At 48.4% G+C, this 13,565-nt stretch overlaps 1 protein-coding gene across 1 annotated transcript in view; it reads left to right on the plus strand.

The window, feature by feature from the left end:
• Positions 1 to 7,009, plus strand: part of LASP1 (LIM and SH3 protein 1) — a 37,245-nt gene extending 30,236 nt beyond the window's left edge. Inside the window, exons 6-8 of the mRNA XM_080923095.1 lie at positions 1,853 to 2,009; positions 2,371 to 2,474; positions 4,378 to 7,009. Coding sequence (XP_080779221.1) covers positions 1,853 to 2,009; positions 2,371 to 2,474; positions 4,378 to 4,551 — 435 coding nt within the window. The 3' untranslated portion in view covers positions 4,552 to 7,009. The remainder of the gene's footprint in view (positions 1 to 1,852; positions 2,010 to 2,370; positions 2,475 to 4,377) is intronic.
• The last annotated feature ends 6,556 nt before the right edge of the window (positions 7,010 to 13,565 follow it).

A 13,565-nucleotide genomic window follows, 5' to 3' on the forward strand; every position in this document is an offset into this window, starting at 1 on the left:
TCTCTGCTGCTTCCTATTGGCCACAGAGTCCCTAAGGAGCTAGAGAGGTCCCCTGCACCTGGCACGCCTCACACCTGTGTGCTCTTCCTGGCAGTATGAAGGGCTCAGCCTTGTGAAGTGTTAGTCCAGCTGCCTTGTTCCAGACTGTTTCACCTCTTGGTTGTGTCTCCCTGCTCCGTCATGAGTGGATAGGACAGAGAAAGGGAGAGCTCTGACTCTACCCAGACTCCGTGAGTGGGCAGCCCTCTGCTTCTAGACAAAACCCCTCCCACACGCCATTGTTGCCCTGGCTGCTGCCCTGCCTGTCTGCCGGACCGACTACAGCAATAACCATTATTTAGCCAGCGCAGTGACCCAGGTACTCCCAGTTGGCTATGGCCCCGGGCTTCCTGCTGACTGTGTGCAGAGAATGCTAAGGGCAAGAGGAAGTGGCAGAGGAGCCTGGGAAAGGGATGGCCTAAGCCCTCACCAGGACTCCCTAGGTCTCGAGGGCTGTGGGTTTGGCTCCTTCCTTTTCTGTAGTAAGAACATGAGTGGGTTTGCCCAGCCCCCTTGTTCATTCCTTCCGCTGCCATTCTCCAGGGTTAAGGAAAGGGCAGGACCGAGTTCTGGTAAACAAGCAAGAAGCAACCTCTCAGGCAGATACCGAAGCCTCCCGAGGACAGTTCACCTGCTGTTCGCCCAGGAGGACCAGCTGTTCAGCTTGTCTGTCTGTCTCATTCCTTCTACCCGACCCTGGGGCCTTCTATCCCATTGGTTGATGTGTCCCCCAGTTTCCTCTGTGGGAGAGTAGGGGGTAGACCGCAGGAAGGATGCACCCTGGGAGGGTGCAGGAAGGACACTTCTCTGCCTCATATTCTGTCCATCACTTTTTGTGCATTTTACGATATACGTTCCATATTTGTACAGTGATAGTTCTGTATCCTTATTCCAACATACCATGTGCTTTGTGAGGATTGCACTGAAGTCACCCAGGGGAGTATTTGGCCGGCCTTTCGTCAGTCTGGGGACTGGCACAGTCACCATATCATGTGGTTGGTGATTATATAAAAATGACAATGCATGCAGCACAGGGCCTGGCCCACTGGAAGGGCCTATGAACAGGAGCGACTGTGGTGGTTACTGTTGACCATAGTGGGAGAGAGAAAGGTTCAGACCCTGCCACAGGGAGGCAAGTTCTCCCTTCTTCCTCCTCATCTTCCCTCTTTCTTTATTTAGAGATAGGGTCTCATGTAGCCAAACCATTTAGCATTTTTTGTTTGTTTTGAGATAGACCCTCACTATGTAGCCCTGGTTGGCCTAGAACTAGATATGTAGACCGGGCTGGCCTTAAACTCACATCTGCCTGTCTCCACCTCTGGAGTGGTGATGTTTTACATACCATGCCTAATTTTGTGCTGAATATAGGACTTTGTGCATGCTTTCTTATCACCTGAACTATGTAACCAGCCAGTTCTTGCATGGACTTCTTATATTCTCTGTCTCCTTGTACTGTGTGATAGCCCGGAGTGTTGAGTTGAAGGGCAGCCTGGTCTACATAGTAAGACCTTGTCTTGGGGGTGTGGGTGAAGAAGAAGGTTTAGCTGAGTTTGTCATGGTTAAGTCACTTAGACAGCTGGTACTCTGTCTTTCTGTAGCTCTCCTGGAGTCCAGGGGTGTGTGCACACACATACGTGCACACACACACACACTCGTGAACTCTCGAGCGCAACAGGGTCTCACTGCTGCTCAGACTGGCTTTGCCCCTCCCCCCTGCTTCAGTAGCTAGGACAATGGGCACTTACCACCATGCCCAGTTTGAGGACTGGTTGGCTCGAAACGGAGCCCTTCACCCATTCCTTCTGCCCTACAGATCAAATACCACGAGGAGTTTGAGAAGAGCCGCATGGGACCCAGTGGAGGTGAAGGTGTGGAACCGGAGCGCCGAGAACCCCAGGACAGCAGCAGCTACCGGAGGCCCACAGAGCAGCAACAGCCACAGCCTCACCACATCCCGACCAGTGCCCCAGGTGAGTGCCAGTCACGGAGCTGAGGGTGGGGAGCTGAGGTCAAGAGAGTGGGGCGGGAAGAAAGTGGCTACATACACAGGCATCTCCACCTGTAGGTCTGCTCCCCCAAAATCTCATCCCCATCCCTGCTAAGGAGCAAGAGATCTGGAAAAGCAGATCCGGGTGTAAGGAGCAAACAGCCCTGGCATGAAGCCTAAGACACTAAGGAATGCACGTGCCCAGGCACAAACCTTTGCTTTGTGGGGGTGGGGAGAGAGCAGTGCTGAGCAAGGGCCAAGTGGGGTTGGAAATTCATACTTTTGACCTCATAAGGGGATGGATTTGGCAAGACACTTTCTGAGTTGTCTGTTCCATCTTCCAGTTTACCAGCAGCCCCAGCAGCAGCAGGTGACCCCGTCCTATGGTGGATACAAGGAGCCGGCAGCCCCTGTGTCCATACAACGCAGCGCCCCAGGTGGCGGCGGGGTGAGTAACTGTCTGGGATAGAGAGGCCCTGAGGATGTAGCGCAGAGGTAGAACACTCCACTAATGTGCACAGGATCTGGGGGTTTTTCTGTTCCCCGGGACCATGTCCCTTTCCTCAGAAAAGGATTATACTATCTTGTGTCTCTGTGTGGGCAGGAAGTAGCTTTGTGCTGCTGTCCTGAGCCAGGCCCATAGTAAGACTCACCAGTTTTGCCGGATGAGAAAGTGAGCCTTAGGAAGCTGGGCCGCCCTGGGGGTGAAGTTCTGACCTGGGTGTTTCAGGGTACGTTCCACAGGGTGCACTAGGCTGATCTCCATGCTGGGATTCAAAGCAACTCCTGTCAGCGTAGACGGAGAAATAAAGGGGCCCTCTCTTTAGGGTGGAGGCAACAAGAGGCTGTGTGGAGGATGAGGTAGAGAAAGGCGTGTCTGATGCAGGGTAAGGGACACAGAGCAGCAGAGTCAAACTGCGATGTTTATGATATAAGGGGAACAGCAGATACAAAGACCCTATAGCAGAACATCTTTGGAAAGTTCAGTGTCTTGTGGGATGGCCCAGGTTCCTGGAGACAGGAAGAAGTAGATGTGGTCAAGCCCTTTGTAGGCCCAGGGGAAGGAAGGCCTTTGAGACTAGTGATCTACACTGCACGGCACTACACCACACTAGTGTTTGACTTTAGCTTTTTGAAAATCACCCTGGCAGTTAGGTATAGGTGTAACCTCAGCACTTGGGGTGGGGGTGGGGTGGCAGGAGAATCATCATGAGTTCAAGGCTAACCTGGTTATATAGTAGACCTTGTCTTGACCATTTTTCTCATTTTTTTTTTTTTTAAAGAGAGAAGTTCACCTTTGTGCCCATGTGGGTAAATAGAAAGCTAGCCAGCTGAGGGGGTGGGGCGTGTTGGGGAGTTACTTAGATGATAGCCAGAGACCGCAGTGGCAGCTTGGCTAGAGATATAGATGGTCAGTATATAAGCCAACATCTGCTGGCATCTCATAGTAGGTTTGGCATCTTAGAAGCCTTTTGTTCCCCAGTGGTTTTAGAAAATACTGGTACCAATAAATAGCCTTTCAAATAACAGTGATTAGGCAATACCTGCTTAACCCAAGACCTAAGGATACAAGGTTTTTTTTTTTTTTTTTTTTTTTTTTTTTTAAGAGCTTTGTAGCCCAGGCTGGTCTCAAACTTAGGATCTTGTCTTGTTTGGAATCTCAGTCTCTTGAGTGCTAAGATTCAAAATCCCATGTTCCCATAGTCAATATGGCATATTGCATTTTTTTTCTTGTAACTTATTACCTTTTCTTATGGGCATTGATGTTTCACTGGTATGTATGTCTGTGTGAGTGTGTCAGGTCCCCTGAACTGGAGTGACAGTCATGAGCTGCCAGGTGGGTGCCGGGAACTGAACTCAAGTCCTCTTAGAAGACCAGTCACTGTCTCAGCCACTTAGCTCTCTCCAGTCCTTGTGTATCACATTTTTAAAAAAATATTTTACTTATTTATTATATATGAGTACACTGTAGCTATCTTCAGTCACACCAGAAGAGGGCATCAGATCCCATTACAGATGGTTGTGAGCCACCATGTGGTTGCTGGGAGTTGAACCCAGGACCTCTGGCTGAGCATCTCTCCAACCCTGTATATCCCATTTTAAGGCCTCTATTTGGGTCAAGCCTATGGGACTTTATGGCTGCCTTGTAGAATCAGGTACAAGAGACTCCTGCCACAGAGCCCACCCCAGGCTCCATCTTCTGGTTTATTGTTTCTTTCCCCCAAGGTCCCTGAGAGGTAGAGAAACATGGGGGAGTGACTTGGTGGAGCACTTGCCCAGCACAGAAGGTCTGCATGTGGGAGAGCCTACATCCAATAATACCCAGGCTAACTATTGGCTGTGCTCCCCAGAAACGGTACCGTGCGGTGTATGACTACAGCGCTGCCGATGAGGACGAGGTCTCCTTCCAGGATGGGGACACCATCGTCAATGTACAGCAGATCGATGACGGCTGGATGTATGGGACCGTAGAACGCACCGGCGACACGGGGATGCTGCCAGCCAACTATGTTGAGGCCATCTGAGCTCTGCGATGCCCCACCCTCTGTCTTCAATGCATTCCATGGCATCACATCTGTCCTGGGGCCTGACCCATCCACCCTTCAGTGTCTCTGTCATTTAAGATCTTCAACTGCTTCTTTATCCCTGCCCCTCCTCCAGCTTCTTTTGCCAATCTAAGCCTTGTTCTGCCCCTGGCATGGGCTCCTTCCTCTGGCAGGTTTTCCCTTGGACCAATCAACTGATTGATTTTTGTTCTCTCTGGATGGAACAGGCTGGGCACTCTGGAGGGCAGGATTGTTCTGAGGAGGCTGGGCTGAAGTGAGAGACCCGTTAAGCAGATCAGTTAGACTGGGTGTAGTAGCGTACACCTTTAATCCCAGCAAAGGGAGGCGGAGGCAGGCAGATCTGTGACTTTGAAGCCAGCCTGTTCTACATGAGTTTCAAGACAGCCAGAGCTATGTAGTGAGACCCTGTCTCTGGGGAGGAGGGGTTGGTTAGCTTTCAGCTTCACTTCCTGCCTTAGGCCCCTCCTGACCCCTGGTCCAGCTCCCCTGACACCCTTCCTCTTAGAGCTGGGGTGAGCTGAATATTCCTCATACCTCCAGGCGGGGCGCCACACATTCCCAGGGGGGTGGGTAGTGAGGCCTCAGCTATGGAGAGAACAATGTGATGGATGACCTTTCCCCTAGTCCATCTTCCCGACTCTCTGCCTCATCCAAAGGAGAGCAGAATTCCTGCTTCAGGCTGCATCCCTGCCCCTGTGTGCAGTCCTTCCTCACACACAGAGTGTGCCATTCTGCCCACACAAACCTAGGGCGGCCAAAGAGCTCCCCGGAAATCCCAGCTTGGGTCAGATTCTTTCTTGCCTTAGTTCTAGGGGCAGCAGCAGAGAGGGAACAGGGTGTTCTCCCCAGGCCTGTTTGCTTCCCTCCCCCAGCCTCCTGGGAGCCTGCTGTGAAGGGTGAGCAAGGGTGGCTTTGGGACTTGACTGAGCTGTTTATTCCTGCTCCCCTGGGGAAAGGTCTCTGTGTCTCCTGCAGCCTTCCTTCTTTGGAACAAGGATGGAGTAGCTTAGAGCTCTGTAAAGCCAGAGGATAGGAAAAGTCTCTGGCAGTGTAGGAGGTCCTCCCACCTCACTAGGGAGGAGGGAGAAGGCTTCTGGGTTAGACGTGTGCTTCCCTGTCTGTGCCTGAGGCTACAGAGTATGGTACCAGAAGGACCAAGTCACCCACACTGTGGCACCTCACCTGAGGCTCTCCTGTCATTGAAGCAAAGGAGAGAGTCTAGGGCTCCAAAGCTGGCAGCACCATCTCTGGGCTGGTGCTAAGCTCAAGTTCCTCCTCTGCTTCCGGAGCCTGGGACACTATTCACTTGACTTCATTCATCTCTGGGTTTTCTTGTCACTCCTCCTGGGTCCCCTGATTCTCACCTTTACCCTTTATCTGATGTCAGATCCCTTTACATACTCAGACACTGCTGCAGGTGAGGTTTGAACCCGAAGACCTAGGTCAGGCTAGCAGTGTGGTTGTCATGAGGGCTTGCTAGAGTAACCATCTCCTTGCCTGGCCAATCCCTTGACCTCCAACCCCTAGCCTGGTGAGTGCTCTGGTGGACAGCATAGAGAGAACTTTGTAGGAGCATCTCAGGAGCCCCCAGGGAGGTGCCAGTCCGTTCTACTTCCTCTTGATCTCAAAGCACAATGTGGTTCTGGGGACCAGAGGTCGGGGCACTTGCTCTTGGAAGGCCAATGTTCAGGAGGTGCTACAGCCTCCTGGTTCCTCTCAGCTGAACCTCCCTTCCCAACGTGTCAGCTGCTCTGCTAGTGCCTGAAAAATGGGGGAGGGGGCTTTCACACACCTGCAGAGGGCGGAGGACCCACCTAAGGTGCTGAGGGCCCCAAGCCTGCTGGAGTCCATACCTTTCTGGAAGCATCCACCCCTAGAAGAGCACAGAATCCCCAAGCCCACGGTCTCTTCCTTTGTAAAAGTCTTTTCAGCCAATCAAAACCCAGGAAAGAAGGCACCTTGGCTAGACTGTGAACTTAACTTTTGTGGACCAATCCTGTAACGCAGAAAGCTCCGTGGTGAGGGACATGCGCTCTCCCCCATGCTGCTTCCTGTTCTCCCTCCTCCTGTCCCTCCAGGGAACATTTTATTTCCTAATAGCTGGACACAAGACAAAAAGTACCACCCCACAGAGCCTGTATTTAAACAGAAGTGACCCTGTGAAGTCTGCCTCCGTCTAACATTTCATCTGTGTGTGTGAGAGAGAGACTGTGTGCGTGCATGTGTGTGTGTGTGAAGCCACTCACCTTTTATATCGGGTTGTCATCTTTTCTTTGGTCTGTTCGGTCCCCCCCCTCCTGGCCTTGTGCTTGGGATCAATATTCTTTCTGGCCTGTTATGATTTTAAACATTGACTTGAACCACAAAGTGAATCTTTATCCTGGTGACTCAAATAAAAGTATAATTTTTAACCTGTGGACTGGGCTTCTTCCTCTTTGACTTTGAAGTAACTTTCTAAGTGTGTTCTGTTTGCCAGGGGACATTGACCTGTCACACACTTTGAACCCAGTTACCCCTCAAGGAGAGGACTACTCTAGAAACCAAAGTTCCTTGCTCTTCCTACCCTGATACTTGCTTTCTTCTTGAGGACATAGCCTTTCAGTGGCATCCACCAATGACAGCTCTGCCCAGCCTGGGGTACTGTCACACTCAAGGCTGTCATTCCCTGAGTTCAGAGGCCCCTTACACTGACCCTCTTCAGTTCAGCACCTTCCTTCTAGCCAGGGTACTCAGGGACCGTCAGGGTGTCCTGGCCTCAGGGAGCAGACTTCTACAAGTCTTCAAGCCAACCAGTGAGCTCAGCCCAGGCTTGCTCTAGCCCAGTGTACCACTGCCACGTTTGAAATGAAAATTGATAGTAAGACAGCGCACAGTGCCACGGAGCCAGGATAAACGCTCCATAGGGTGGTCTAGCAGGCAGTCTCTCACTCCAGCTCCAAGTCCTGGGATGGCTTGCCCCTACTAACCAGCCTGATTGCAAACACTGCAACCTCTTTGCTCAGTGGGTCTGGGAAGGCACCTGTCCTAAGCAGTACAGCACTGCTGGACCCTGACTCCTGGTTGGCAGCCACCTGGCCAGAGGCCTTGTGGGAAGGGGCATTTCTACTTGGGTTTCACATGAAAGCATCCTCTGGCCCCAGGAACATTGAGAGGCAAAAGTGTGATCAGGAGAACAGCATGGCTGAATGGGAGTGTGGGGAGTGTTCCAGGCATTAGAAGGAGCCGGCAGCTTAGAGTTTCCATTCGCAGCACAATACCCTATGACCCAGTGTGGCCCTGTCTGCTGGACTGCCTGCTCAGGAGGTCTCCCTTCTTGAGAGTTGCCTAACTTACTTTTAGAAAGGCCATTACTAATCTTGAGACCTGAGCCCTCCAAAGAAAATATGTGGGGTGAGGCTAAGGACCAGACCTTAGAAACTGACCTACAAAAGTTCTTTCAGTTTTAATAACAGTAGGTTATTACAGCAGAAAGCATCACAATACATCACTGTGGTGTGTGGGTTTTTAAACATGATTGTGTGTGTGTATGTATGTATGTATGTATGTATGTATGTATGTATGTGTACACCAGAGAGCATGTGTGGACATCACAGGACAACTTACAGGAGCCCCATCTTTCCACTGCAGGCTCCAGGGATTGAATTAAAGTCGTTGGATTTGTTGTAAGGCACCCTTACCCTTTGAGCCCTATTTCTGGGTTTTAGTAAGACTCCCATTCCCTCAGAAGAAACCACATTAAAGTTAGCTATAATGGCAACGCTCAGGAGGTTAAGAGGTAGAGGCAGGAGAAACCAGTCAAGGGCCAGCCAGCCTGGGGTACTTGAGACTATCTCAAGACAAAACAAAAAAAACAAAAAACCAACAACAATAATAATACAAAAAGAAAAGAAAACAAAACCGCACTTAGATTTTGCATTTCTAGACACTACCCAGGAGTGGGGTGTGTGGGTTTCTTTCCTCTGAGGATGACACTGGGTAAATTGGGAAGATCCAGAGAAAACTAATGGGGGTGGCGGCAGCACGGAAGGGAAGACCTCGTGTGACACAGTGTGACACACATAAGCTTAGACTCCGGCATCTCCCAGGCCAACAAGGCAAGCCTGTGTGGGGTGGACTCCGAGAGTTTGCATTTAGAACTGTGAGAACTTCGCTTTGACTCCTGCCCCCTGTTGACAAGTTGTAGCATTTATCAGGCAAGCTCCTGACCACCCTTGAGCTCAGACTATAAAAGACTTCAGAGTGGTTGAAATGACCCCACGTGCGTGCAATTCCTGGCTCGGTGGAAAAAACTCACGTCCAAGCCCAGGGTCGCCCCCTGAGACCCACATGAGACCTTCCTCCACGTTCTCTGAATTAGCCGATGGCCCACAAAACTGGTAACAATTAGTTTTCTGAGATAGATTGCCGGAGATGTCTGAGAGGAAGAAGTAAGAAAGCAGACAGACGAATCCATTCCTAAGGGTCTGTAGAGATCCTCGCTCACACCTTCCGGAGCAGCCCACTCAGTGCAGAAACTGTATCTAAATAGAGACAGCGTTTCCACACAAAGGGGCGGGGCCGGCTTCCTGGGAAGAAATTGAACCTCTCCGGGTTTTTGCCTGGTCTAAAAGTAGCTGTTCCCTGGTTACCCACCGTGGGCTTTGTGATTGGCTGGCTGTGATGGTGGAGGTGGAGGGTAAGCTGCTGATGGAGTTGCTGCATCCCTTAGCCTCAGGTCCCCGGGAGGGGGAGGGAACAGGAAGCTGGAGAGAGTAGGAGCCATTTCTCCGCGCTGACCGACCTCCACGCTTGCAGTTCCTACTTCCCCGGAATCCAGGGGACTCCTCTGCGTAGTACTGAGCCATGCTGGATATTTTCATCCTCATGTTCTTTGCCATCATAGGCCTGGTGGTTCTGTCCTACATTATTTACCTGCTCTAGTGGCCTGGAGCTGCAGGGGCTGCAAGGCGAAGGATGAAGCTGAAAGGCCGAGCATCCTGCTTGCTGACGCACCGGTGGATTTTTGCTTCTGGTCATTATTCGGGTATTGATTAAAAAAAAAAAAGAAAGAAAAGAGTTTTTTTTTTTAATTTATTTGTCATACACATTGACGTAACATTTCTTGGATCAACCTGAAAAGAATAAGAAAGGTCAGGAAATGATTTAAAATGTGATTTCTTACAGTTAAAAATAAACTTCACTATACATAAATAATAAAATAAATATAAATAAATAAAATGCACTAGGTTTTAGGTAGGATGGGAGGGGACTATGTGCTGGGGGGGGGGGAGAACTATCGTTTCCTAATTTCTAACTTCCAGGTAGATGCAAAACCAACTTGTCCATTTTCTCCTGGCAGTGACTACCGTACATTCTTAGTTTTGGGCAAGGCAGTTTTCAAATCTGCAGGCATAATTGTACTAACTAATTCACTGCAGCAGGCACAAGTGCATTCATTAATTCACTGCACAGACACAAGTGCATTCATTAATTCACTGCAGCTGGCACAAGTGCATTCATGAATTCACTAGTGATTAACTCCCACTTGAGAAAAAATAGCAAATAAAAGTTACTTGGGGTAAGGGGTGGGAGAAGTGCCCACTTTTCCTAGTTGTGTGGTCACAATGGTGTAGAGGAAATGGGGGGGGCATGTTCTCAGAGCTCTTGCTAGTTCTTGACCAGTAGAGATACCCCTGCTGCAGTTCCCAGCTGACCACTTTGTTTTGGATTTCCCACAGCTCCTGTGCCAGGGCCAGCAAGAGGCCTCTTACCAACAGCAGCAGTCCTGAGGCCCAACTGACTTCTTCCAGTGTATCCAGATGTGGCTGACTCTTGGCAAGCAGGCATTCTGTGAGGCAGGGGCACCCTTGGGGACACTAGTTCAAGAATGCCAGCCACTGGCAGATGCTGCATGCAGTTGAGCTGTAGACAGGTTGTATTGAGACTATGGAAGGTTGGAACAGTGACATCAGAGTGAAGAATGCCCAAACATTCACATGGGCAGCCTTTCCTCACGTCTAAGTGCAGCTAACTGCACACGATGCTAACATGTTCTTTCCTTGTAAACTCAAGGGCAAACTCTGATTAGTAATTTATAGTTCGTATAGGTTGTGTGGCTTCCCTTGATCTACAACCCATCCCACCCCCAAAATACTGCTCTTTGCATTCTTTAAGATTTGTCATTTCTTCTCTCCTTTTCCTGTTTGTTCCCAGTTCCTTAGCTAACTGGAGGTATATGGTTGTAAAGTTTTTATTCCTTGGGCCTACCTATAAGGCATTGAAACAAATTCTAAATATTAATTTAGGAGGAAAATTTTATCCCAAATGGAAGGGTTTGAAAACTTCTTTTAAAAATTTAATCATTCCTTTATCTTCAAAAAACAAAGCTGTTATTTCCTTGTCCGGATAGAATTGAGGAAAAACCAAAAACTGTGTTTTAGGTCACCGAGTGGGTTTGACCCCAGGTCTATGGTACCTGTTATTCCCTTGAAGGTTCGATGATAAGTGTTCTGTGCTGATTTTCTTTTTTTTAGGTTAAAAGTAAACAAGGACAAAGAGTGAATGAATAATCCCTTCTAATAATATTTTGTTCAATTACTGTTTTAAAAAGAAACAAGCTGAGTATGGTAGCTCATGAGTATGACACCAACACTTGGGATTAGAGACAGAAGGATCAGGAGTTCAAGGCCAGCCTTGGCTACATGAGATCCAGAAAGAGAGGGGCTCGGCTGTTGAGAGTACTCCCTGCTTTTGCAGAGGACCTGTTTTGGTTCCCAGCACCTACATGGTGGCTCACAGTCATCTGTAACTCCGGTTCCAGAGAATCTGATATTGTCTGGTTTTTGCATGTTCTTTACATACAAGTGGTGCCCAGACATAAAGGAAGGCAAAACACCCATATACACAAAATGAAAATAGAGGCAGAAATTGAGGTTGTATACCTTATGCCACAAGTTTGCATCATAAATTCCTTCCTGGACAAACTTTCTTGTGGTTATTCTGTAGTCCTGGAGCTGAGGCAGGAGGACTGCTGTCAGCAGCAGAGAAAGAGCACTCCTCTTCCCATTCTCTATCTCTGCAGTGCTCAGGATTGAACCCAGGGCCTCACCCATGCTGGCCAAGGACTCTACCAGCTCCAGCCCAAGACTCTCACATCACATGTGTGGTGGCACACGCCTTTAGGCCCAGCACTCATGAGACAGAGGCGGGCGGATCCTATGAGTTCCAGGCCAGCCTAGTCTATGAAGTGAATTCCAGGAGAGCCAGGGCTACTCAGAGAAACTCTTGTCTAGAAAAACAAAACAAAACAAAAACAACTAAAACGATACAATCCAGACAAGAGAGAAACCTTAATTCTGTCTAGGTCACAGAGCCATTTAAACTCTACAGCTTTAATTTATTCCTAGACTGGAAAAGATTTCCTATTCCTTCCAGTGTTAAAATTATAAAACAGCTAAGCATGGTGGCATATTAGGGGGCAGAGGCAGACGGATCTCTGAGTTTGAGGCCAGCCTGGTCTACAGAGTGAGTTCCAGGACAGCCAGAGTTACACAGGGAAACCTGGTCTTGAAACAAAACAAACAAATCTAAAACTCTAGCTAAGTAGCTGTGGACAGCTCTGGGTAGACCACTCTCAGCCTTCCCCACATAGCCATATTTGTTCCAGGTAGGGTCTTATAGCCCAGGCTAGCCATAAACTCACAGTTCTCCTGCCTCAGGCTCCTGAGTGCTGAAATTACAGGTGTGTGACCATCTTCACACAAGACTTTACAGTGAAAAATTCAACTGCAAGATAAATTTGAGGAGATTATTTACTGCAAATATACATCACTGGTAATTTGTCGAAGGCATTAGGACATATTAAGAAATGTAATATTACCTGACAACAAGGGCATAAGACAAGTAATCGGCAGATTCACTGGTGTAATGAGCATGACCAACATTGATATATTTAGGGGTTATCTTCAGGGGCACCCTGACATTTCTCTCTCGAGTATTTCTCTGACTCAAGGATAATCTTATTACTTCCAACTCCAGTTCCTCCTTTCTCTTTCCTCTCCTCTCTCCTCCCTTCCCTACTTGGTTGGAGGGTGCTCTTATGCAGCCCAGGCTGACCTCAAACCTGAAATCCTAACATTCTCCGCTCTCAGAGAGCTGGGATTACAGGCCTGAGCCACTGTACCTGCTCCAAACTGCAATTTTCTACCAAGATAGCAGTTTTGTATCCTTACCTAAGCAAGTACCAAGGTTTGAAGGGATCCAAAGTACAGAGTTAATTATGGTGATTAAATCTTTATGGCATAGTCTCTAATCAAGTTTCACTCTGAAGTTCTATAAAACCTAAGGTCTTTAGTTTGTATCCATATAAAACTGAAACAACTTGTCAGTAATCCCATGAAAGGGTAAAGAGGCTCACCTCAGAGAAGGAACATGTGCCTCCAGACATGGGCACAATGTAAGATCAGATAAATTATCCTTTAATTATCTTCAGTTTTATTTTGTCTTGTATTTATGTGTTGCATGCCTGAGTGTATGTCTGGGCACCATGTTACTGCAGGAACCCAGGAAGGTCAGAAGAATACGTCAGATCCTCTGGAACTGGGATCCTGGGAACTGAGTAAATATGTATTCTCTAACAGCAGTGAATGCTCTTGACCACTGAACCATCTCTCCAGGTCTAGACTAGCCTATTAAAAAATGTTATTTATAAAACATTATAGTTTATAAAAACATTTTGTGTTTGTGTGTGCGTGCGTGCGTGCGTGTGTGTATGTGTGTGTGTGTGTGTGTGTGTGTGTGTGTGTGTGTGTACCGGAGTCTGTTTTCTCCTTACATTATCTGGATCCAGAGGATTAAACAGGTCTTCAGGTACAGGCATCTTTATGTTAAAATAAACTTTGGAGAATTGTTACTTTGCGCCTACACACCCAGGCAATAACATACCCAGAAATAATAATAGGTTTTCTTCTTATTCTTTTTTTTTTTTTAAGATT

Source organism: Micromys minutus (genome assembly GCF_963924665.1).
Source record: "Micromys minutus genome assembly, chromosome: 10".
NCBI classification, from domain to species: domain Eukaryota; kingdom Metazoa; phylum Chordata; class Mammalia; order Rodentia; family Muridae; genus Micromys; species Micromys minutus.